This window comes from Phoenix dactylifera, chromosome 2 (assembly GCF_009389715.1).
Source record: "Phoenix dactylifera cultivar Barhee BC4 chromosome 2, palm_55x_up_171113_PBpolish2nd_filt_p, whole genome shotgun sequence".
Taxonomy (NCBI): domain Eukaryota; kingdom Viridiplantae; phylum Streptophyta; class Magnoliopsida; order Arecales; family Arecaceae; genus Phoenix; species Phoenix dactylifera.
The window spans coordinates 26,974,893-27,001,394 of NC_052393.1; the positions used below are offsets into that span (position 1 = coordinate 26,974,893).

At 38.5% G+C, this 26,502-nt stretch overlaps 2 protein-coding genes across 5 annotated transcripts; both read right to left on the reverse strand.

Annotated features, from left to right (window-relative positions):
• Positions 1-1,639: 1,639 nt before the first annotated feature.
• On the reverse strand, positions 1,640-7,838 carry LOC103714545 (aspartyl protease family protein 1-like). Of its 2 annotated transcripts, none has more exons than XM_008801831.4 (10): positions 7,349-7,838; positions 7,106-7,241; positions 3,826-4,061; positions 3,490-3,714; positions 3,215-3,350; positions 3,067-3,140; positions 2,847-2,946; positions 2,702-2,759; positions 2,156-2,227; positions 1,640-2,078 (listed from the first exon to the last, which is right to left on the reverse strand). In XM_008801831.4, the coding sequence occupies exons 1-10, from the start codon at positions 7,639-7,641 to the stop codon at positions 1,867-1,869; spliced, it is 1,542 nt and encodes a 513-aa protein (XP_008800053.2). In that variant the 5' UTR covers positions 7,642-7,838; the 3' UTR covers positions 1,640-1,866. The 2 variants fall into 2 exon arrangements, with proteins under 2 accessions (XP_008800053.2, XP_008800052.2); XM_008801830.4 differs by having other exon boundaries at positions 2,702-2,762.
• Positions 7,839-15,727: 7,889 nt separating this feature from the next.
• Positions 15,728-24,104, reverse strand: LOC103699897 (wall-associated receptor kinase 5-like). Of its 3 annotated transcripts, XM_039123821.1 has the most exons (5): positions 23,346-24,104; positions 22,059-23,051; positions 21,679-21,852; positions 16,891-17,979; positions 15,728-16,548 (listed from the first exon to the last, which is right to left on the reverse strand). In XM_039123821.1, exons 2-5 carry the CDS (start codon positions 22,939-22,941, stop codon positions 16,529-16,531), a joined length of 2,166 nt encoding a protein of 721 aa, XP_038979749.1. In that variant the 5' UTR covers positions 22,942-23,051; positions 23,346-24,104; the 3' UTR covers positions 15,728-16,528. The 3 variants fall into 3 exon arrangements, with proteins under 3 accessions (XP_038979749.1, XP_038979747.1, XP_038979748.1); XM_039123819.1 differs by lacking the exon at positions 15,728-16,548 and having other exon boundaries at positions 16,562-17,979; positions 23,346-24,103; XM_039123820.1 differs by lacking the exons at positions 15,728-16,548; positions 23,346-24,104 and having other exon boundaries at positions 16,562-17,979; positions 22,059-23,146.
• Positions 24,105-26,502: the final 2,398 nt, after the last annotated feature.

Sequence of the window (26,502 nt, forward strand, 5' to 3'; positions counted from 1 at the left end):
GGAGGGACGGCTTCCTGGAGGAGGTTCGGGGCTGGTCTAGATCCCCACCGATGCGGTATTTGGCCGTTAGAGTGGCATGTACAGCTTATTAGGTTTAGTTGGCCAGAAATGGTCGTGTTTTTGGTGATATCAGTCTGTCCCCGTGGTTTGTGATGGAGCGGGCTCGGGCACAGGCAGCGGAGTTCCTCCATGTAGACTCAGACCTTGGACCTTTGATAGCTCGGGACATCTGGGGCCCCCACTCTGCTTCGGCAGCTCCTCATGAGGTGTTTTTCACCTGGGAGCCCCCACCCCCGAGCTTCCTCAAGATCAATTTTGATGGCTCAGTCCAGGATGGTGGTAGGAGGGGAGGTGCTGGGTTTGTCATCAGGGGCCCGGATTCCTGCTTGGTGGCAGCAGGAGGCTGTCAGATCTTCGACATCTCGGTTCCAGGGACAGAGCTGCGGGCAGCTTGGATGGGATTGCGATATGCGCGATCCGTTCTTCGGGCGAGCTCCATCATCCTGAAGGGAGACTTAGTCACTGTGATCAGTTGGGTCCGGAAGGGCTCTTATAGCGATAGGGCAGTTCACCCACTGCTCCGGGATATATGGTTGATGGTGAGGGAGGGGGTACTCTTTCGAGCTGGGCATGTATATCGGGAGGCCAATGGTGCGGCAGACTGGGTGGCGGCGTATGTTGCGTGCCACTCAGGCGGCTCACTATGGGTTGGTGAGGGTGATTTACCTGGTGCTATCCGGAAGATTTTGTATGCTGACTCTTCTAGGTGCATTCGTACCCGAATAGTATGAATCATCGGTTTTAGCACAAAAAAAAAAAAAAAAAAAAAAAAAAAAAAAAAAAACAACGCCCTCTCTAAGGGAAAAAAGCCTCTTGAGCAGCCGGGAGGGAGTCTACTTATACTGAGAGTACATCTGAGACCGTTTCAGACCTTTTATCTCCATTACTCAACTGGGCAGCTTTATGGCTTTCCTAATGGTAGCAAATACAGTCCTTATTATCTCATGGTATTATGCACATAATCCACCAACCTCAACTTCAAGAAGCTGACCAATTTCTTGGAATTAGTCTGTGGATTAGTGCTATATTTCAACCAGAAGGTTGACAGTAAAAACAAACTGTTTGGAAGCATAATAGGGTAAAAGAAATACGAGCACAACCCAAAAAAAAGAGAACATTAAACCACACAATTTAGGTTTATTTATGTTCACATTAACTACACATTAAACCTAAACTGGTTCCACAGTTAAGGTTTATTTATGTCCTTGGTTTTTTCAGTGATTATTTTAAGGCACTACAGGTATTTATTGCATTAAACTAGGTCGGACAATCATGTGGCATATCTGAAAGAAGAACACAAGTAGCAATCACACATTGCATGATCCCATAAATCTACTACTTGGTGTAGCTCACGAATAAACCATGCGATGGCTGTATTCCCTTATCATATGCGTTTGCCATCTTAAGTCACCTGAACATCTACAAGCAACTGACAACAGAGAACCCATCAAGGGAATTCATCAAAATTTCAAATTATATAATATATATATATATATATATATATATATATATATATATATATATATATATATATATATATATATATATATATGCTTATTTTTCATATGTTTTAAGAAAGGGAAAAAACAGTGGCCTTAAGTTAGCCATATATCTAAATTTGACTGTGAAGTAATCTGCCATTTAGAACAATATATACAGAAAAATACAAAAAATTGCATGAAATGCCAGGCTTATGCTACCACAAGGTGTACAATGGATCTCGGCCAGTCTTATTAACAAATGTATGACAAATTGGACAACTAACAACCTAGATATGGAGCTGGGATCAGCCCATATAAAGAATGATCAAAGAATGGTCAAGGAAAGCAAAAGCAATATCAGAATTCTACTCATGGAGTCCAAATGGGAAGAATGGCTGAGAGGAGGTGTCGGCACCGTGACCTGAGTCCCATTCCCCTTCATGGCCTCTGGAGTGTAATTTTTCGGTACAGGAGGCGAGAGAGCAGAAGAATTCTTTGGATTCACCGGGAGGGGGTTGGAGTCCTCAGATTCGTAACCTGTACTTGAAAAGAAATTATCATTGAAATATGTCCATAACTGATTCCTGATGCTATTTTGTTGAAATTATACTTACAGTTGAACCTCTTCCAACCAAGGATATTCCTCTCTCTATCAAATACAATGCGAAGGCCAGTCATGAAATTTTCTGCATGTCATTATATCGCCTGATTAAGAACCATAAAGACTTCCTTGTTCAACTATTACTACAGAATATTTATTTACATGCTAGAATAAGCATGGCATGATTTAGAAACTAAATCACGATTCTCTTCCTCTGTAGATAAGAAAGAAAAAACATTTTGGATCTTTGGAATGACATGTTGAATTGCTCTACGCAAGTTGACCTCTCAACCAAAAGTATAAGTTTTGATACATCTCTAGGTATTACATTACATATAGGTAGTTTAACCACCTGCAAGGAGGCCCTCGACATGTCAATCCAACAAAATAAAGGGTCTTTCTCAGATAGTAGTGACCATGTAGAGCACATCAAAGGATCATCGACCTTAGGGCTGATGCTATTGCTCTAACATATAGAAGAGAAACGTGAATGTATAGATTTACAACAATGTGAACCAACATGCATAATATTAACTGAAATTTTAATGCCAGAACTCACGTCCAATTATATTTAGTTTGCTGCTCTTCACAATACCCAAACAATACACATATTCATGCTGCTGCACAGAACCAAAATTTTAAAAAAGGAATTAATTGACGAGTCAAAAGTTAGTAATACGTCATAAATGGAAACAGAGCTTTACCTGAATAGAGATGACAATTACTGGTTCACTAACAGGAAAATGGCTTCCACCTTTTGTTATCAGACTTAGATCAGGAATCTGAATCTTAGTAGCATTAGAACTGCCAGTAACATTTGTATTAGATACTGCTGTTTGAAAAATAATTTTAAAAACAAGTTTCTACAAGTAATCATGTCGTACAAAAAACTATAAAAAAAAAAGTTCTTTGGAGAAAAAAGACCTCTTATGATAACAATACTCAAAAGGGATTCTGGAATCAGGAATTTGCCGTCTATCTTGCACCTGTGCATTGAACTGAAAAGCAAAACCTATCATCAAATTTATCTTTTCAGAATATCAGATCAAATTTTGTTAGTTTTGTATCTTACACTTTCAGATAGATATGTGTAAGCTGGATCGGCCAAGTATGTGAATGAGGTACCAGTGTCAAAAAGAGAACTAAAATCTGCATCTATGGAACTACTTCCAACACTAACTCCTGTTATGCTGATATTGTATGTGGGGCTGGCAGGCAAATATTTCCAAAGAAAAACAGACAAAATGCAAACATTTAGAAAATTAAGAAGAACAAAAAAATAAATTATGCTGACCCCAATCAAGAACTGAATTGAATCTGAAGTAGGCAAAACAGAGATCCACTCACTGCAAATGGTTTAGGTTGAATGGGGTTTCTTCTTGGTCCGAGCTACCATTGTCTCCAAAACTGATTCTGCCAACACCATCACGTCCAAAGCACATGGAGAAGGAATCAGATGTGAGGCCTCTGCTTGATAAAATACTGGGAACTGATATCTTCTCCATGCCCAGCCCAAAAAGACCATCTGGAGCTGCAACATCCAGAAAGGAACCAGTCTGAACCTGTCCACAACTGAAAAACCCAATTGACAATTTCACGGGATGCAGTGAGATAAAACTGAGATGCAAGATAGGTTTACCTAATAAAATTTAATGGATAAAATATATGTAAAATGTTCATTACCCAAACACTATCCGTGCCTCAACAACTTCAAGACGAGGATCTTCCGCTGTCAAGTATAAAACATCCTCGACTAAAATTCCTGATGATGATGTATCAGCAGAAACATAAGCAATCTTGTATGGACAATGTCTTGTTGCGACAGTGCATTCTCTTTGAAGTTCACACAAACTGCTATTGCAAAGAACCCTCTGGCTTGTCAATGACATATTAGGACTGTAGATACTGAACTCGAAATCCTGTTGACATGATGGTTCATTAGAAGACATGCATAGCCAAAAAAAAGGGACAAAAGAAATCACTTGGTGATACATTTAAAAAATGATATTGTTATGACAACTTCTATACAAAGTACTGAACTACAGGAGTGAAACTGCTCAAGAAAAGAATTAAGGAAAATCAGATTCAGAAGATGGAAACATGTCTGATCACCAAGATTGTAATGAACAATTTTTGACATGACTGTAAATGGATAGCTATGTGGTAATTCCAACCAACTTTGTTTTTTGACCCTATATGCAGAGAGGTTGTATTAGTAGCAACCTTACCATTGCACCAAGGCTCACCCTCTCCCTACTTTAGTAGAGTAAAAAAATATAAAATAAAAGTTGTAGAACAGAAAAGTATTCCTACTACACTTATTAGGGTTCATATTAGCCACATCACCATAATTAAAAATGTTAACTAATTTCATGATTTTTCCTTTAGCAATGATTGCTTGTGCAATGAAAAAACCTGCAGCATGCAATTTTTTTTCTATATGTATCTTCAGGTTTTACGCATAAAACTGAAGTTCCCAAAAAGAGGCTTGCACCACTCAACCTGCCTGCTTGCAGATAGGTGAGCAAGTGATTCCCATTTTCCAATCTGTGAGAAATGATAAAACTTAAAAGGGCTAAAATCCTTTGTTCCTCTTTCCTTAAGGAATTGACACATATATGTTATTAGGGTTCAAAGCAAAGGATTCTGAAGGACAGCAATCCCAGGTAGCAAAAAGGCAGAAGATCATGTAGAATACCTCTCTAAAACAAGTTTCTTAGGCAATCAGGTTTGGATACCTTTGTTTCTTTTGAGGGAAGATAAGACATATTGCAAGTTCCCAGACATTTAAAAACATATCGATTCATAAAGTGTAATATCCCTACATCATTGTGTAAAATTTCATGCTTTATCCATCATACAAATAATTATCCCATCCTCCATTTTTAGCAGATTTACTTATATATCATTGTATTCATGAGTATAACAATGACTGGGACAAATGGAATGAAATTTAATATGGAGATGATCAGATTAATACCAATATTCCAAGTAAATGCTTACAACATGCATGCTTATGACATAGTATGACATTATTTACTGGGAAATTATTAAACACACAGCATGATGAGACAGATGTCAGATATTATCATCCAACATTCATTCCACTTAGAGGTTTGTGCCATCAGATAAAATATCCAGCAGCATGATATGAAATCATGTCCCACTATATGAACAGCCGGTTGCAAACTAGGCTCAAGACCATTCTATTTCTGGATGAGAATGCCAGCATTCCCCATATTCTTAATTTCATCATGATGCATATCCATGGTATTCAAGAGTGTGAATTTCATAAAGGATTTTTAATTAACTAATAATTGAAATGGTGAAATTATATTTTTTTGAGCTGGTGTTTCAAGTCCATTAGTTGCAAAAATAGTGAATGCCACAGTCACAGTGAAAATTATACATGGACAGCATTCAACCTTCTCTCATCATGATCATATAGTTCCAAACAACTGTAGAATGATAAAAATTTCAGGTCAATTATGACAGGAATCATGTAGGACTGCTTCACAAGTCCATAAAGCAAACCTCTGAATAACATATTAAACAGAAAGCAGCTCTGTAAAAAAGGTTAAATTGCTTTCATCATCATCATCATCATCATCATTTTTTTTCTGAGGGAGGCGCCGTACCCAATGGTAATAGTTCATAAAAATCCAAGAGAAAAGGAAAGTAAGTATCATCCGACCATGAATATGGAAGAAGGAAAAGAGGGTAAAACAAAGACAAAAAATATTTGCTAATCTAGATCTTTCGAGTCTCAACAACACAACACACTTGCATTAGTCCTCAAAAACATCTCAGACACACTCAAGTAGTGCTCATCATATATAGAAACATCCTTCTTAAACCATAAAATATGGTGCAAGAAGTAATGTCTTCATGAGGGTGAGTATTGGTGTAATGATAAGATTGCTCAATTATGACCTAAGTGTCATGGGTTCGAAACACGGAAACAGCCTATCCCGACATAGGAGTAAGGCTGTGTATATTAGACATCCCCAGATCCTGCAATGGTGAGAGTCTCGTACACTAAGTCCCCCTTTATGTAATGTGTCTTCATACTTTTACAAATCAAGGCAATTTATGATAGAGAAAAGGTATGAACCAGTAAGAGCCACCTCACACACATGTTGATACTGTTCAAAATATATGATGGAGAAAAGTAGGAAATTCATTAGGGACTGTAGCCTTCTATGCTCCATGATGAAGATCACTTAGCTTCTTAGCCACCCTAATTCCCTTTCAGAGATTCTCAAAAAAAAGCAACACCAACACTTTATTAACTGAAAACTTATTAACAAAACAAAAGAGAAAAAATGGATTGTTGGTATTAAACCAGGGCATTGAACTTTCCAAACACAAGTAATGCAAATTTATAACACCTCTGGTTATCAGCAAGCCTTTGCACCTATTAGAAAATTATTAAAGTTAAAATAAGAGTTTTACCTTGTTACAGAATATTTCTGCATTTGTGTGCATGTGTGTGCATGTGCATGGATATGACCATTTGCCCACGACCATTCTTCTACTGTCAAATTGAATCTACTACAGCAACTCCAATATGGAGAAATTTAAAAGAAAAATGAAAACGTACATGAATGGTTGTTTGATCTAGTTTAGGTGGAAATAACTAAGACATAAATCATCCATTATTACAACTACAAATGGTTTCTCGCTATTCCCTTTGGCATCTAACTGTTACAGTTCCACAACCAAAGAGCAGTTTTTGCTTGTCAAAGGCATTCAGCATTCTCCCACAGGCACCATGGCATATAGACCCACAACAACAAGAACCATCCGAGCTTCCCCCAATGAAATCCCCCAAACCCCTTTCCTTCCCTTTGATGATTAAACAAAACAAAACAAAACAAAAAGAAGGCAGCAAAACAAAAACTAGATTTGTTCAAATTAAAGGAAGAAAAGAAAAATAATTCAGGGGATAAAGAACTCATACGTTTCCAAAGCTGCCTGAGGTGGCGGGCGCACAGCTGCTACAATCGCAGGGCACCCAAAAGAGGTCGCTCCCCGTGTCAAGCGCCACCATGAACGTCAGACTCGGCGTCCCCACCGAGACCATGGCGTAATGCAAGCTATTCCCAAATCAACCGATCGAATTCTTACTAAAGAACTCCAAAAAACGTACGAACCCTAACCCGGAAAGAATCGAGTAAAAGGCGAATCAAGGGCGAGGTCTTACAAGCCCAGCGAGCTGATCTGGAGGGTGGCATTGCCGTCGGAGAAGGTGAGCGCCGGGGCGGCGCCGGAGAGGGCCTGGCCACGGTCGTGGCCGGCGAGGGCAGCGTAGTACTCGACGGTGTCCTTCTCCGGCCACCCGCCGGGGAGGTTCTTGGCCCTGGATTCCGCCCACCGGCGGACCAGGTCGGAGAAGCGGTGGTGGAACGACAAGCCCAGGGCGGCCACGGTGCCACCGCCGCAGATCAAGAAGAAGAAGACCAAGAGAATAGAAGAGGAGGAGAAAGCAGCGGCCATGAGGAAAGGAGATCAAGTTTGGGGGAGAAACCCTAGATAGAGAGGCATCGATGGATCGATGGAGGGGGTTTAAAACGGAGCTCGGGTCGGAGAACGCGTCGGTTTCGTGGCGCGGCGTCGTCGACGTCGTCGTCGGGCGTCGCATGCCGCCTATAGACGACGCTTCTAATTAATGATCCCCGCCTTTTTCGAGTCCGGTGGCCGGTGGTGATCCCTGATTACTCAAAGTAGAAAACGGTGGGTCCCACAAGTCCACCTCACAGCGCCGACGCCGGTGGGTCCGGCCGTGGATTGTTACATATTTTATTTTTAATCATAAAAAATTATTTTTTATTTTTAAGGACATGACAGGGAGGATCTAAAGTTGGACCAATATGGTGAAGTATATTTCATACGAACAAGATCAGATTGTTCATCCTCTTGACTTTTTAATACATTAACAAAGAAAAGTTGTAACTGAGAAGTTAATTGAGCCAATCAGTTTGGTCTAGATCTCATAGTTATGCGACAAGACAAAAAAACTAGAGCAATAATAGAGCACACATTAATTATGTATCTTATTTAGCAATACAGTGCAAGATCATAGTATAATTAGCATATAGTTGAGGTGATTGCATCCAAATATCATAAACACGGATGTTATGAGATGGAAAACTCATGTAGCGCTTTCCATGTAAATGGTTGGATTAGAAATTGAAATAAAAAGATATTATGAAAAGATATGATTGAAAGACATGATTGGAGGGATATGATGGTGGAGAGAAGAACCTCTTTATATGTAACTATTCAAGGAGAGATATGACGGTGAAGGGAAGCAATTTTTTTCATAAATGACTATTAATAGTATGTAAATATGCCAGATTAGATCCCAAGCTACTTGCTTTTCTTTTTATCAACACAACTATTTTATATACTATCATTCTCTTTCCTTCTTCCTCTTTATTTCTTTTCAAAAAAGTTTGTATTTCCAACCATTCTTGTGTAGTCATCAATCTAATTACAATCACACAAGGGTTTATTCTCCAACTCAAACTATTAATAGTGGTTTCAAAGCAAGATTCATGATGAAGAAGACGAAGGATTGAGAATTCGAAGCATCAAAGTGAATCGAACCTCTACTTGTTTGATTTCATCTAACAACTAAAATCTATGAGTTAGTTTATTTTAATTTTTTTAGTCACTAGTAAACATAGGCATGCTATATATTTTGAGTTATTTCTTGTGGAGCATAAAATGAATAGTTTTGATAGTTTTATGATAGACAAACTTGATGATAATAATTATCATATTTGGCAAAGAAGAATCATCTACAATTTGATATATGATAAGATCTTGTTCGGCTTTACTACCCTAAAGCCTTCATTAGCCAATTATAAAGATACTGTGGCCATTAAATTGAAAGAAGGGCAAGAGGATAGTGATAGTCTTGCCAGTGTTACAATTTTAAATTCAATACAAGTCCATCTCATTCCTCTCTATGAGGATTACAAAACCTCAAAAGAAATTTCGGATGCTCTCGAGACTAAGTTCTAGCCTATTTCTGAAACCAAAATACAATTGTTGATGGATTAGTTTAATGGGTTGTGTATATTGAAAGCGACAAAATTATTGACCATATATTGTCACGCCCCCGATCCGAGATCGTGAGTTGGGGTCTCAGTAACTGCTACATACTTATAGAGAACTCTCTCCACAAGCATACAAGACATCTCAACATGATATCATATACAAGCAGCAGCATAAATTTAAATAATAATATTCAAATTCTAAATTAAATAACAAAATTAAAAGTCTTATAAAACTAATGATATTCCAAAATCTTTCATTAACTTTAAAATAAAATATAGTCTAAATAAAAATGTCAAAATTTTGTCTCTAATCGCTCTCCTATGATAAATTCTCAAATCCATCCAGTTCTTGTAAAAAATAGTAAGAAATTGTATAATGAGCTAGACAACTCAGTAAACAATAAACACTTTAACTAGATAAATTAAGCAAAATAATAATAATAATAATAATATGCTAAAATTAAGTGTGCAAAGTACATTATTTCAAAACCAAATCGATACACTATTAAGTCATTTCAAATTTCAAATTTTATTCATTTCAAAATCAAATTGATACACTATCCAGTCATTTTACATTTCAAATTTTGATCATAAATTAATTTTTATAAAACATTAAGATCATCCCGATAGCTATGAACTATAACTACATTTATACCCTATGACTAGGCCAAAATATGACTCAAAAATCATCAAAATGCCAACGTATAACCCCCACTGGTAGGGTATCGTTATGCCAATATATAACTTCTACTATTATAGTCTCGAAGTACTAGCGTATAACCCCCACTGATAGGTTATCGATATACGAGCCCATCCCCTACTAGCGAGATATCCATATACCAGTGCATAACCTCTATTGGCATGGTATCGATGTACTAGCACATAACCCCCACTAGCGGGATATCAATACATTGTCAGGCTGTAAAATCATATTAAATCAAATTCTCTTTCCATAAATCAGTTTGATGCTCCAAATCAAAAAATGCAAAATCATTCGATATCAAGTTAATTAAAAATAATCCATAATAAAATCAATACCTACGATCATGCATCAATAATATCCATAATGAGAGATATTCAACAAATGAATACTATAATTCAAGTTCATAAATCACGAATAATGCGACTCAAAACTCAATAATATAAATATTATATAATTTGCTGATAAATATAGAAAATGGGTTACATTACTTACCTTGCAAATGCAATCCAACTAATAGATCCAATCAATTCCAAAAAAAATTTCTAGAGCCTAATATTCAAAGATTATATTTTTTATTAAAATTTTATCATAATTTTTTAAAAATAAAAATTCTAAATTTCAACACCCATACAAGGCTGACCAAGCAGGAGTGCTCAGCATCCCGGTCAGTCCAATCAAGGTGATTTTATCGAATCATGCTCGGATTAGGGCACAAATGGTTCAATAGAGATCGAGGATAATCAAAACTAACAGTATTTGGAAAGGGCTAGGGTAAGCTAGCATGTCATTCGATGACTCTGGATCAGGGCCATTCACTAGGGTCGATTCAAAATTACTGTGAAGAGTCTCTGCCGGATCTAACTGCTCTAGAGAGAGTAGAAAAAAAGTCCAGGTAAAATAAACTTTGTAGACAGAGAATAAAAGAGATAAATTGGGGAAGAGAGAGAAAAGAGAGAAAAAAAAATGAGAGAGACTGAACTTTCGCTCTCTGTTTTGTTTTGTTTTGTTTTCATAGGAAAACTTCTTTCCCTCTATTCGCACCAAAACCATAGGGCCGAAGGCTGTGGTGGTGTCTATTGGCCAGAGGACCAACGGGTGGGCCACCATGAATGGCGGCCGGCGGCAACAGACGACCAATGGTGGAAGAATCAACTGAAAATGACTAAAACAGACTTTAGTCCAAATCCAATAATGATGGCTTCCTAGCGACCAAAACTCCGGCTATGGTTTGCAACCATGACGGGAAGTCGAGGGAAGGCGTCGGTGACAAGCTCTAGTGGCTAAGATGGCCAAAAAAAGGGGAAAAAAGAGGTGGTATCATAAAACAAAAAAAAAAATGGCATCGCCCTTCCTACTCAAAATTCATAGAAGAGGAATGGTGGTTGATTACCTAGCTCTAGTGCAGTAGTGACTGTGGCTCGCCGAGAGATCCCAATAGAAAATCAAGAGAAATTCGAGGGGTTTTGCCGGCAGTTGAATGGTGTTTGGGCGAGATGATTAGAGGGAAGAGGGGTTCCTTTTATGGATTGAATCTAGGGCTCTCCCCATGTCCGACGAAGTTGAGGAAGACGACAGACTCCTTCTAGGAGTTGCTTTTTCCGTCTCATGTGCAAGACGCCTGAGATGCAAATTTTTTTTCCGATCTTGCCCTAAGATTTGTGCTGGCTCATGGGCTGGTCAAAGAACCGGGTCCTTACAAATAATACCGTTGTTTCACAGGCTTTAGTCATCATTGACGAGGAAGGATGACAAGGAGCATCCCTACCACAAAGTCTAAATGCAAGAGCAGAGCAAGTGGTTAGCTAAGACCCAAGAGCAAAGAAGGGCAGCACTAGAAATCATCTCAAGTAAAGCCAGGTGGTTCAACCGTGAGATGAGAAGCAAACATTTTTCCACCTCTAGTTCTGATTTAGCAGAAACTAAATTTCCTAAACAAGGAGAGTCATCATCTAGGAGGATCCTTAAACTCGATACGGACCACTTGGCCACTAGGAGTAGGGCTAGACAGGGTCAGGAGCAAGATCCGCCACATCGAGAAGCTGAATTATGTGCCAAACTTATTTACATTACTTCTCTCCTTTGACATCATTTTGAGTGATTGGTCCTATTGGGCATGCCAAAAACTTACTTTTCTCTTTTCTGTTGAGATGGGATAACAAACGTTAGCTAGGTTGGATAATTGCATGGGCTTGCCACTGGCTTATTACCAAAATCAAGAGGAGAAGATGCAAGTTCAATTGTTGTAAATTGTTAAGAACTTTTGATAATCAGAATGCTACCTAAACTACTAAATACGTATCCCCTCCACCCCTTTTGGCATTATTAATGGAATATCCTTAACTATTTTACAAAAAATGGAACGAAATGAGATTTGATTGTTCCTCGGTTGAAAAGAGATGTCTTGAGCAATCAGAGAAGCACTTTGATAAACAGATTTGATATCTGGTGAGCTAAAAGAGACAAAGAAGCAACAATGGAAAAAAAAGAGATTCATTGTTCTAGCAAAACACCCATTTCTTATGCAGTTTGTCTTCTTTATACCCCTCATTCTTCCGTTCTATAACCATTTTGTAAACATACCCCACTTTAATCCAATTAGTTACAGACATTGGCCCACTTTTGACGACGATTGCTTTTGTTTTCAACTTGAAGAGGATCCTTTCAACATTTCATTTCCTGTCTGCACCTATTTTGGTGTAATGAATTCAGGATATTCCAATGCAAATTATTTACTTGTAACTTTATCTTCCTCAGCCGTAGGCTCATACTTTCTCTGTATTCTTTCTCGACCCCCTTTTAATTGTTAATGAGCAGGACCTATTGTCCTCCTTACAATGCCATATATTGGCCAATTATATCCACTTCCTAATGGCCTCCAAAGTGCCTCATGGCAAATGATCAAGACGTGGTGCAAACACCATGTATACACTTAGAAATTAATAAATACAATAATCGATTAGGATACTTGTCACTGCTGCAGTAGATGACTATGCATCCTACTGAGTCCAAGCGTAGACAAGAGCCTGAGTTCAAGGCTTTGCATCCCTCCTAGCCTGACCAGGTTAAGAAGTTTGCCTAACTCATACAGGAGCTTGCGGGGATGGTGGCTTTGGTGCAATTTGAGATGTTCGACCATATCGGAGGCATTCTGCTGCTTTATGGTCTTGTTAACCGCACTCAAAATAAGCCCTCCAGAACCAACGACAGATGTTCTCAACATGGGAAACTACTACATCTTCCACATTGAGGTCCCCTTCCTGCTCAAGGCCGGCGCAATCCTTAGGCAACTGAGGCGGTTGCCTAAGGCTCCGGCCCAAAGAAGGTCCACCGTAGGGAAGGTCTTAAAGACAAAACAGAAAGAAAAAAAACCTCTTAGTGAGTTCGTCTTAGGCTGGTCCACTACAGGAAAGGTCTCAAAGACAAAACAGAAAGAAAAAATGCATCTCTTAATGAGTTCGCCTTAGGCTCCTAAATGTATTAAGCCACTTCTGTCCCTGCTATGCCTATCATCATTCCTAAAATTTCACTCTCCTGGGTTGGTTACCTGGAGGTTAAACACCCTGTTGCCCACCAAGTCAAACCTCTTTTTCAAATTACGGTCCCTCTCTAAATCAACATTTTCCACCCTGTTGACCACTTACCTGTTTCTGGCTAGTTGTAGAGTCTAGATACCAGCTCAGATCTTTGGCCTTAGCCCCCTATATCTTATTTGTTATTTTGTGGATATAGATTGTTGTGGCCTGAATACGTACCTAGAAATTGCTTGAATTTACTTGGGGCTTTCCATCTAGCTATGTAGGTGGCACTTCTAGTATGGCTAGTGCTTCTTGGACAGTTAATAACCAGTTGCAAAGAGGTCAGAAAGCTTGCTAGTTGCTACTTCCCATGTACTTCTCATAGTATTCTATAACAAAAGCATTTCCTCTATAAAAGAGCTTCAATAGTTTTCCCGACCCAAAAATCTTCCTAGGAACACAATGCTATTTCCTTCAGGTGAGCTATCTTTCATCTTGACCTATGGTCTCTATACATTTATTAATATGCATATAGGAGAGAGGACTCTCAAGAAAAACTGGGGGAGATCCACATTCCAAGGCTCAATGACCCTTAGTCTACTTTTTCCTGGAATAGTTTAAAATTTAATTTTTTATAAATATTCTTCCATGAAACTTTAAAGCATCTCTTTCTTCCCCTTCTTTCTCTCATGCAAGGTGGAAAATAAAGAAACATGAGACACATTTATATGGAGTAAGACTTTTGAAATACTGTGTAACCTCTAAAAATTATTTCACGAAGCCTTTCCATGAACATCTAATACTTTCGGGAAAGTCCAGAAGAACATATTAAGTTGTATCTAATTATTTTATACAGGAAGTAATAGAAGTGATCAAAAAGGAGTACCAGGTCATCTTCTCCGAGTCTAACACCGTTCTCAAATCCTTCCTCAAAGTCTCCTATTTTCGTCTTCCAGCAAATTACATCGTTCTTGCATAAAAGATAACTCCGATTTTATTGTTTTCAGTTCCCTTGGTATTTGCTGCTATCGCATGGGTGTGCTGGAAAGAAAGGAATAGGAGAGTTTTTTCTCAACAAAAATGCATCCATTTCCGCTACAGCTCTGAAGAGGCTTTGTTTATTCAAGGATTGGTCCTCTCTTTGCGTCCATAAGCTTCTTTCTGAATCTGTCAAGATTTGGGACAAAATCAAAAAGCTCTCCTCGTCATCAATTGTCTTCTAAGCTGTCAGATTTTCAGCAAGCTTTCTGGTTGGAGACCTGTCTCTACGATGTTCCCATCCTATGGTTCTCAGCTATGATGATTCTCTTCTGTATTGCTGCTACTCTCTAGGATGATCACTTTTGATCCCATGAAGATCTCTGTTTCTGTAAGAGTTTCCCTCTTGTTCACAATTTCTCCATGATTCTCTTCTGTTTTTCAGAAGATTGGTTCCCTTTCTGTATTGCTGCTGGCACGATCATCCTGCCTCTACATCTAGAACAATTGAAGACAGCATAAATGTTGGAGCCCCAGCCTCTCTGTTTCTACTTTGGAGGAATTTGGTCCAGAACAGAGAAATCTCAACCAGCTGAAACTTTCCATGCTGCAGTTTTCCAAAAGAGATTTTTCTTAGCAGCACCCATGTCTGATTTTTGGAGCTTGATTTCTGTTTGCTCACTCTCCTCTTGTGTTCTAAATGCTGTCATTTGCTAACTGCTCATTTATTTCAGCTTGACCAGAAGAACGGTTAGGCAGATCTATCTGGATTTTGGCGGGCCCACAACAAAAACATGAGGATCTGAGGAGGTCAATCTGGACCCGAGTCAGCCATGCTCCGCTGTATCTTATGTCTGATTACTGCATGTGGAAAGATTGACTTATACAGGGCCGGCCCGAGCCCTAGGCGACTGAGGCGGTCGCCTAAGGCCCCGGGCCAATGGAAGGCCTCCGGGAGCAGAAGCTAGCTACGAGTCTTCCCCCTTGATGGAAGGGAGGTGGAGGGTTTCCTGGCCTGCAGGGGGCAATCGGGGAAGTTGGGGACAGTAGTTTTGTTTTGGGTGGAGAGAGAGAGAGAGAGAGAGAGAGGAGGGATTTGGTTGGCTTCATACACACCTGAAGCCACTCTTATCTTTCATCCCTTCTCTTTTTTGGTTTTGGTCTTGGTTTTCCTTCCCTCACATTACTCCTGATCCAGCTGGGCCATCAGGAAGAAAGATAGGGGGATTGGAGATGGACTTCTTGGAGGGTGGAGATTCTTTTAATTTTCTCCTCTCGGTTTCTTCTCCCCTCTTGGGTGGTAGAGAGAGAAAAGGAGGGAGGGGGTTGAATGGCTGTTGTGCCGTGATGTTGCAGTTGCAGCTTCGGTGCTCACTTGAAGGGGGAGATGGTCTTTAGCAAAAGAAAAGGAGGGTAGAGAAAGAGAAGGAGGGAGGGGGGGTTGAATGGCTGCTGTTCCGTGATGTTGCAGGGGCTGCTTGGGTACTCACTTGAAGGGAAGACGGTGGGATGGGACTTTTATTAATTAGATGGAGTGAATTTTCCATAATAACCCTACTTTCTCTTGGACAAATTTTTTGACCGTGAAGCGCCATGGGATGGCCTTTTTCCTATTCTGCTCTTGCTTCACATGGTAAACACTATTGCCAAGAACAGTTCCATGGCCCTTTTTTTTTAAGTATTTTTTTTAATATTTTCATTCAAGAATTATATTAAACTGAAGAGGCTTTTTGTCGACCTTTATTAGATTAATGCATCTTTGTTGAAATAGTGTACTTGACAGCAATCTATTTCCATAACATTTTTTTAAGTATTTTATATTTATTAAAAAAATTATTATTTAAAAAAAAGAGGCCCCATTTACTGAATTCGCCTTGGGCCCCCAGATGTATTGGGCCGCCCCTGGACTTATAGTATCTCCCTCATGGAAGACCAAAGCAAGGCACACAAAGCTTAACCTTCTCCAATCCATTTGTATTCCTCACTCATGGATCTGCTACCATGGATGACACCTCACTCATCATCGAAACAGATTGATTCAATGGTACTAAGCAAAACTCATCATTTGGAAAGGCATTGATGATTTCTATCCCTTTGGATCGAAAACAAAGATCCAGTTCAAATCACTTTCCATCCTTGCAGTCTGCAACAGTATGTCATGGATAAATTTAAAATTCAATAGTACAATATGAGATAATTACATCAATAAGTATATAGCAAGATCACTAGTTTATTACATAGAGCTTTAGTAGTACAAGACGTAAATTAGAGATAATAGCAAAATGCAAAGTTCAAAGAATAATTTGATCATCTGCTTAGGAAAGTAGAGAGTATCAATAACATAGAAAATATCTCAACAACTCTCTACAAAGAAAACAGTTTCTCATAAATTCATCACCTTGGAAGATCCATGGAAGCTAACATATTTCTAAATCATATTATCCACTTTCCTCCTCAGCACATCCATTTGAAGGTCCAATCTCACCTGGCAAGTGTTCCACTTCATCCAGATTTTGGGGAGCCAGCTGTTGCTTATGGAACCTCCTTAGCCCTTCTAACTCCATGGAAACTTCTTTCATAGTTGGCCTCTCTTCTCCTTTCAAATTTAAGCACCTCCTCGCAAGTTGTGCAACAATAAAGAGTTGCTCTATTCCAGCTTCCTCTACAATTTGAGGCTCTACTAGCTGAAGAAGGCATTGCTCATCAAACATCAACGTAAAATACGTAGCTAAATTCCTCTGATCTTCTGACCTAGCAAAAGAGACTGGAATCTCTCTGGTTAATAGCTCTACAAGAACTACCCCAAAGCTATAGACATCGCTCTTCTCTGTTAGCTTGCTTGTGTGGAAGTATTCTGGATCTAAGTATCCAAATGTCCCTTGCACGAGGGTGGTTACATGTGTTTGATCAAATGGGACTGACCTTGAGGCTCCAAAATCTGATACTTTAGCTGTATAATTCTCATCTAACAGTATGTTTGCGGACTTAATATCTCTGTGAATGATTGGTACTGAAGCAGTTGAGTGTAGATATGCCAATGCTTCAGCAGCTTCTGTAGCTATCCTTAAACGAACTTTCCATGGCATTGAGTAATCATGACTCTCACCATGGATATGGTGGAACAGAGTTCCGTTGGATATGAACTCGTACACAAGTAATGGAACTTGGGTCTCTAAACAGCAGCCCAAGAGTCTGACAACATTTCTATGATTGATTTGAGAAAGGATGAAGATCTCATTGATAAATTGCTCGATCTGGCTCTGGTCAACAAATTTGGGCTTCTTGATGGCGACAACATTCTGGCTTGGCAAAACACCTTTGAATACAGTACCATAACCACCGTGACCAAGGATTTGGTTCTCACTGAAGTTGTTGGTTGCCTTTTCTAGTTCTTTTAGACTGAAGATTTTCAGTGCCGCATTAGAACCTTGACTTAAGTTTTGCTGCTGCAGAAACAAGCCTCCATTTTGTTGAAAGAACTTTTCTTTCATCTTTATTAGTTTTCTTTTCTTTGAGACCCAGTATGACAACAAACTTCCAATGACTAGAATAAACGAGACGCTTAACCCCACACCTGCATATAAGCAATAGAAACTTTAGTTTCCAAAAATATCAGTTGATGATAGTTCTTTCCGGTAAGCGCAAGAGATGCTTTTATTGCTAAGGTTTGAAATTTAAAACAATGCTAGAAATTTTACCACTCTAATTGTAAGCTCGTTTGTTCAAAAAGAAAAAAACATAAATCAATAAATACTTCCGCATGGCATTATCTTGATCATCACATGTTAGATTTGAAGCAAATGATACATCACAATTCTGTAGGACCAATTAAATTCTATTCCTCTAAGGATTAATAACATATTTAGAACATCTCTACATCTCATTAAACTTCTTTTCGAGAAGAAATACAAAAAATTGACAACTTTTGGAAAAATAAGATAATTTGTTTGTCAGGCACTTCCTATTGGAACTCTACTCAATCATGGCCCTTTTGATTAGGTTTTATCTTTTAGTATTTGAATGCACGTCCCATGCACATCATAATCCAAAACCAATATAAGGTGGGCATATCATACAGTATTTCCTAATAATAATAATATTTTTTAAAAATGATAAAACTAATTTGTTAGGTGGTTACTTATAATAAAAGTCCATTATCTGAAATTTTAAAAACTTTAAATCCCTTATATAGTTATTAGTTGTTACGAAACTTCTATAATGTTTACAAAAATTATGCAAAGATTACATCGTTCTGACAATATACATACACATCGTTTGAACTCTTATAGATCCATCAGAACATGACAAATAGAAAATAACTTTCTTTCTTCCCCTAACTTTTAATTTCTATAACTTTCCTTCTACACTAGAAGATGGCTGTTTAGAGTTAAAAGGAATTTAGAAAAGTTACTACCTATGAAATATTAACTTATAGGTTGCATTTTCAGTGCATTTTTATCTTTGGAATAGTGGTGTCATGAAACTATATAAAGTTCCATTTCTATATGAATCCACTGTTTTATCCATAACAAAATAGATTGAATAATGTCCTTAACAAAGCTCAAAGCTTGTGTCAGGTGAAGAGTAAGGTTGTGCACATCCTTGATAAATTTTGCTTTTATAAGTATGGAGGTTAGAGCTGCTTCCAAGGGGCTACAAGTAAGACCCTAGTAGACTTGCTAAACCTAAATAAAGCACATATCCCATAATGTGCTACCTCAATAATAAGAATCCAATGTATATTGTGAATACTAATATGTGAGTTTTGATTAATTAAGGTCAAGGTTTAATTCTCTTAGTTGTTCAAGACTCATAAGTTTTGTTCAAACCTTAAGTTCAAAGGTAATCCACCTAAGGCCTGCAATATACTAAATCCAAGTTTGTTTTCTCTCTATCTTTTTTATGCTAGTAATATTATTATTTGCAAATAAGTGGAGGATTTTTTTACAGTGTTTTCTAATAATATTTGTTTTTAAAATGATAAAACTTCATTAGATAATTACTTCTAATAAGAAGTCTATTATCCGAAATTTTAAAAAAATTACACTCTTGGGCAGTAATTAGCAGTTAGGAAACCTCTAAAATGTTATAAAAAAAAAATTGCAGGGTTGAATCATTTCTGAAAAGGTACGTATGCAATATTTGAACTCTTATAATTCTATCAAAACATGAGAAACAGAACATAAATTTATTCTTTTGACTTTCTATTTCTATAATTTTCCTTTTCTATAAGTTTCCTTCTATACTATATCTTTCAGGATACGGTTCTTGATTAAAGGTAATTAAGAAGTGCAATCTTATATCATCTTTGAGTTGAGTATTTTATCCTGGGGATAGAGTTTCCAAGAGTCCTTTTACACCTCAAGGAGGAGAAATTATTGTCTTTACAAAAGCTTCCTGGAAGTACCTTACCCAACTGAATTTTCTCTTTCTTTTTCTATACTGTTTTTGTACTTCTCTCTGTTCCTTTGAAATAGAACAGTAGGGCAAAGGAAGGAAGACTTTTAGCAAGATGGTTGGTTGGGGGATCATCGGCTGCATGTCTTGATTCCCTGGCTCATCCAATTGGCTAAATTAGAATAGCACGAACTAGGATTATGCTTCTATGGAGGCTGGCTTGACGAAATTGGGATAAGCTTTAGATATTTGCTCGTGGAAAAGGAGCAGAAGGCAGCGAAATTATCTTATATTCTATGTCTTGGTCAACTGACCAATCAAAAAGATAGGGTCTTATGGAGATGAAATAGTTCTTGGTCTCTATAAAAGACTAGTGTAATTTTTTTAAGGCAGGAGTGCTTTCTCCCTTTAGATAGATTGTTTGGAAGAGCAGTTCACTGGAAAACATCTAGTAGAATATTTATTTACAAGTCCTTTCTGATCCCTTGTTTTCTGCTCTCTCTCCCCTACCTTTCTCTCTCTTTATGAAAAGGCATATGCATCACATATGCTAAAACTAGTCTTTATATTAATAATGTATAATGGAAAAGGTTTTGATGTCAGTTTTATACTACTACCCAAAGCTTGAAGTCAGGCCTCGACATAATAAAAAAGTAAAAATGCCTTCCTCCACATGCCCCCCCCCCCCCCCCCCCAAATCCTAATATCTCTACATCCTAGATAGGAGAAAAACAAAAAAGAAAGAAAGATGCAATCCTCCTTCTTCAAGTTCCACTTCCCATGGGCTGGAATATTGAGCGCATGGCTCGACCCTTTCAAATTTTCTTGTTTTTTTTGGAGGGACCCATTTTATGACCTGTTGGAATTTTCAGCTACATAATGCAAGAATTAATTTATTCCAGAGTTAAATAGCAGGTCATTACAAAACGCATATGATGCTTTCATAGGGCAACATCAGACACTATAACTAATAAATTCATAGGGCAACATCAGAAAGGAAATGCCACCTCACCAACCACCATTCCTCTCCTACCAACTGCCCCCACCCCACACAACAAAAACAACAACAACAACGACAACAACAACAACGAAAAAAAGATATAAAAAAAAGAAAGAAAGAATTATACACGCCCTTGCAAATACGGCTTATTGCATATTTATTCTTATTTCTATTTTCATATATAACTCTTAAATTATTTTGTTTTTGTAATGGTACCTTCTAGTTAGATTTTTTTTGTTGATAGTACCAATAAATAATTTTTTTCAGTATAAAATAGATTTGATTGCCCTTTTTGTATTCAGATTCTTGAAAAAATTATTCAAAAATAATAGTTCTTTACAACATAATTGAATGTCAAATTTTTTTACAGGTATTGATGTAAATAGATAATATTAGCATTTTACACTTAAAATGAAAATTTTTATATCAACGTCGTTGATTAAAAATCTTGCAGAATGGATGTTATTGTAAAGATAGAATAATTTTACAAGTATGTATGTAAATAGTGTTTTTCAGAAGGTAAATATGCAGTAAGGCATATTTACAAGAATATATATGCAAAAGACCTAAAAGAAAGAAAAATAAATGCTTCATTTGGTCTCTTTAAGGATCATATCAGATTAATTAGGCCTGGACTAGGTTGAATTTGGCCCGACTTGGCAGATGCACAAGTCTAGCAATCACCAAGTTTATGACAAGGTTATCACATAGATCCCACATGGGGGAGTGGACCAACATGGCAAACCGACATGTGTTTGCTAGTAGTATTTCCAACAGTCAACATCCGACCAAATAAATCATAAATAAAAACATATAACTCTAGCCTTTGGGCGTAACTTCCTATTTAGTAATTATAAGAGAATTTGAATATGTTACCCAATGCAACATCCAGTGAGGAGGGTGTCTCATTTTCCTTCTTCGTGCAGCCGCTTCCCTGCTTTCTACCATCACCATGTTTATTATGCGGACAGGGGCAAGAAAAGCTTCCTGGCTCGTTGATGCATCTTCCCACGCAAGGATTGCCCTCTGGATCCTCGCACTCGTTAATATCTTGCAAGAGCAAAAATATATTAAAGTCAACAAAAAAATTGAGGTGACAAAAATATATATTAAGGTGGAGTAAAAATAAAGGTAAATTAACAAGATCTGGTTGCAAACTGGGTTATAATCTATAGTGAAGTGGATCGTCATAGCTCCATAATTGCATCCCCCGTCTATTTGGAAACAGATTCCAAGTTCAAAAGTATTGGTTATACCTGTACATCCATTTTCAATGTAAGGATTTCCGTAGTATCCTTGGCTACAATTGCAGCGATACCCAAACCCATTGGTTGAATTGTAACAATAACTGTTGTTCCTGCAAGCATAGGTTTCCATATTTCTTCTCGCTTCTTCACATGTCTTATTCCCAATAGCCCAATCGAACACCATTAGGTAAAGATCATGTGAGAATATGCCGGACATAACATCTGGCAGCATCTCCATGGAGTATGTGAACTTGCTTTCCTTAACAAAGAAGGCCCGGCTGCACCCTATCCTTACGTTGCTAATATTGATTGTGCGGTACTTGCTTCGGACATCAGCAACGCTTTCCAATAACATGTTGAAGCTCTTGAGACCTTTAGGGATAGAGGCCTGACAACAGCCCAAGAGGTCCAAGCAAGATCCACCGTTCAGAGCGTCAACAGTGGAGTCACAGAAGGCAGCACAAGACGAGGTACCAGAAGGCCCTTGGAGAAGTACCTCAGCCGCACAACCAATAATCGTCAACATGTTCCCCGAGCTCTCTGTGTCCGATATCGTGTAGGGGGTTCCCTTCAGGTCGATCCAGCCGGATTCTTGTTTGAAATTCCCTTCGCAGCTCTGACCAATAGCACCAACGTAGATGCTCAGATTGCCTTGCAGCAGCGAGATGTCTTCAATCTTGTAAGTATCGTTGCCCAGCTGCAAAATTGGAGAAGTGCCATTGCAGCCTATTTCGAAGCCTTTCATAGCTTTACCGGATAAGCCGAAGGGGTAGGGAACGTTGGCACAAGTCAGCGGAGATGATGAGTTCTCTGCCCCCGACGTGTATGTACCGAACGATGCTGCCGCCAGTAATAGCAGCAGCTCAAGAATCAGCAACGGCCCGGAAATCATGTCTCTGGCCTCTCTGGCTACTCCCTTCCCTAGCAGGATTAATGTCGGTTGCGGTGGCAGCAGGGCTCTTCTTGTTAGAAGGCGGAGGCAAAATCAAGGAGCACTTGGTACTGGAGAGAAGTCATTGAAGTCAATGGGCAAATCAACAGGCAAAAGATGCAAGAAAAATTGTGAATAAGAGTGCCATCATGTGTGGTCTGAAGTCTGAACATGGAGTAAGTGGATAAAAGTGCTGGCCATCATGTGTGGTCTGAACATGGAGGATTAGAGAAGCCTTTGCAGTCAACCGGCAAGTCAACGGGTGAACGTTGCAGAAAATTTGTGAAAAAGGGTGCCATGTGTGGATAAGAGCTCTGTTATTCCAATCATAAAATAAATTATACATAAAAACATATAATTCTCACCCGAAGCAGGCTCCAGCAGCACCGTTTCTCCCTTTTTTGTGTGTCTTCTTCAATCTCTCTGTGCAGGCCACACCTTCGGCCTCACTAATATCGACCTCTCCATCCACAGCAGGTGTTTGGAAGGAAGGGAAAGAAAGAAAGGGAAGTGACTCAACTGATTCGAGTTGGGGGGGATCAAGATAGACCGGAACTAAGGAAAAAACGATGTTAATTTTTTCCCCTTTGATCTTTCTTCCTCTTCTTCTCCTTTTGTTTCTTAAGGATGATGGGCCTTAGAGATGGTGGAGAATCACATCCACAAGAAGCTGTTGGGAGAAGTAGGAGGATAGAGATAGAGAGCGGAGAAGGAAAATGGAGGGGGTTTTATTTCTTTTCTTTTGTGGTAGGGTTGGCTGAATTGATAGGATTGGAGAGAGTTCCTCCACCTTTAAGCTTCTGAGAAGACTGCGGAGTCAATATTAATGGATCTGGAGGCTAGCTGCTATCATGCATGCACAAAGCTAGAGATAGAAAAGGGAATGTGCAATTGAGCAGGCAATGGAACCGTAATAGTATAATTATTTGATGAGAAATATTGAAAAGCTCAAAGCTTAGCCTCCATATAACTGTGGAGAAAAGAAAAGCGTTGGTCCTCGTGGTGTGGAACGGTTACTTTCTGTCGGTCGCTCTCTCTGTGTGCTTTACGAGTTAAATTAGTGGGCCAGTTTCGTAGAATGAATTAGACTAGTCAAAATGGATTTTCTTTTTCTTTTTTTTTTTTTAAAATTTGGGTTTTTTTTGTTGGTTTATTTACAAGAGGGGTGTTTGCTTCTCGTTTCTGACAATGGGTTTTATTTTTCTCGCATATAGATTTTGTGAATGGGAAAGTTTCTACGTGATGGGATATTTAATCATGATGATTTTGTTCCAAACTTCCAATCAGAGCTTCTGTTTCAATTGGCAGATATGTGATTGGTTTTGATAGGCCCACTCATTGTTTGGACTTTACTAATAATGAGTAAAGGAAATGGAAGAGTAGGGATGGATACAACGAACGGAGCTCGGGTACGGAAAAAAGGATGGGAGCCACTAATAATGTGGAGCGATCAACGAGGGGTATATAAAAGTTCACACAGGAAACTAAGCCGCCGCCCCGCTTCCAGCTGGTATCGACATCCCCTTTTTTTGGTAAATATCGACATCCCCTTTGGTCAAGTTCAACATTGTGTAATGGCTCTATTCTAGAGTTTATATAAAAATTACTATTTTATTGTACATTCATTAAGTGTAAGTTGATGGGACTATACCGAGCAAAAGACAATACTACGAGTCTACGAAGGGTAGGCTACAATTGGTTGCTGAGGACCTCAAAGCTGCCTGCTTAAAATGCGCATCTACCGCATCTTAAAATGCGCTGATGGAACTTGAGATTGATGGAGAGCATGTTGAAGCATTGGCCTAGGTTTGCTATGGAGTTTCAAACTTCAAGGGCTCGTTTGGTTCGCGGGAAATATTTTCCTTCATAGGAATATGATTCCTGGGAAACAAATTTCTGGGAAGAGGATGCCTAGGAAAGTACTTTTGGCATGTTTGGTTGACCATGGGAAGGTGACAAATTTCCAAGATGCTTATGTTTGGTTGGCCATCCACTTTCCTAGGAAAGTTATATATAATTCCTATTATGCCCTTAATAAAAATTAGGTTTTTAATGCCTCTTTAATGCTTCTTTAATGCTGAAGGAACTTTTTGGGAAAAAGTAAAAATGGAGTGATTCCCGCCTCATGGAAAAGTAACTTTTCCATGTTTCTCATGGGAAAGACTTTCTCATGAAATGTGGGAATCACATTTCCATGGGAATACAACTTTCCCTTCTCTCTCCTTTGAAAACTCCAACCAAACAAGAGGCATCTCATTACTTTCCCGTTGACCACACTTTCCCCCCTTCTTTTCCCGCGAACCAAACGAGCCCCAAGTTCTTTTTGGAATGTTTTGATTAGTCTTTCTGAACTAAATGCATCTTAAGCCTTAATTGAAATTGGTTGGATCGGGCGGCTTGAAACGTTACTTATCAACTGCAAAGAAGTACATGACATACTCCAGCTCATGCCATGAAGCAACTTGAAAGAAACTATATATATTTAAAATTAAATTAAAATAATAAAAATAAAAATATTACAATTTAATAACACATCAAGCCTACTTAGTGGCTTCGATGGAGAATAAACTAGAAAGTGTAGGAAGGATCCCTCGTAGCTGTAAGGGTTGGAACTAGACCCGTCAAGATGGAAGGATCTAGGCTGCTTCACTTGATGCTATGCTTTGTGATGTGTTTTGCTGCGTTGGTAATTAAGATTACTGCTAGCAAATGTGGTTTGCCTTGCTGCAGCTGGCGATTTCATCCTCTTGCTATTATCTTTGAAGCTGGTGTTCTGTAACCTTATTAAGCCTGCTTCAAATCCTTTTATCTGTTTTTTAGTATTTTTGCTCCTCTAATAAACTCTCTCTAAATCAGCTGTTTCATTATTCTGTAGAAACTATCGTAACTATTGTCATACTTTTTTCCCTGTACATTCCTCTATCCTTGAACATTTTTTCTCATTCTTAATAAATTCAGGTGGCCTAGCCTTCTTCTTCCGTCAAAAAAAAAAAACAAACAAAGAAAAAGGAACTTCTGTCAAATGAGAAAGGATGGGATGGAGAATTTAGAAATTTTTTTGAGTGGGTGAGGGGGTGGGTGGGGAAGCTTAGAGTTAGGATTTTAGAGTGAGGAGGGATAGGAACCTTGTAAAATGTGAGTAGCATGAATTATTATTGGTATTCTCACTCTTGGCTCAGTCATGGTCTTGAGCGTATATTTAGTCGAGAAACAAAAAGGGCATGTCATAGATGCATAAAACAAACCTGAACTTGATGGTGGATTAACCATTCAATTTTGTTGTGTACAATCCTATGCTGGAATTTTCTCAATTTCATTCTCTCCCCACAGTTTAATACTAGGAATGCTCTTATAACATAGCTCTCAGAGATCATAGAATAAGTACAAGATCCCGAATAGCATCGAAACTCTAAGATCCCTAAAATCTATCTAATACATGTTGGATACCAATTCAATACCACACATATAATGACATACAGGAGACTAAGGCTAGGTGTAGATCTGCTAAAGCACAAGCACCAA

Excerpts from the sequence above, each read along its gene's own strand:
- LOC103714545 (XM_008801830.4), bottom strand. The coding sequence starts at position 7,641 with ATGGCCGCTGCTTTCTCCTCCTCTTCTATTCTCTTGGTCTTCTTCTTC. Across the intron at positions 4,062-7,105 it reads CCTCAGGCAGCTTTGGAAAC|GATTTCGAGTTCAGTATCTA; the intron begins GTATGAGTTCTT and ends TCATGTCAACAG. Across the intron at positions 3,141-3,214 it reads ACACATATCTATCTGAAAGT|TTCAATGCACAGGTGCAAGA; the intron begins GTAAGATACAAA and ends TTTGCTTTTCAG.
- LOC103699897 (XM_039123819.1), bottom strand. The coding sequence starts at position 22,941 with ATGATTTCCGGGCCGTTGCTGATTCTTGAGCTGCTGCTATTACTGGCG. Across the intron at positions 21,853-22,058 it reads CATTGAAAATGGATGTACAG|ATATTAACGAGTGCGAGGAT; the intron begins GTATAACCAATA and ends TGCTCTTGCAAG. Across the intron at positions 17,980-21,678 it reads CTCACTGGATGTTGCATTGG|GTGTGGGGTTAAGCGTCTCG; the intron begins GTAACATATTCA and ends GCTTATATGCAG.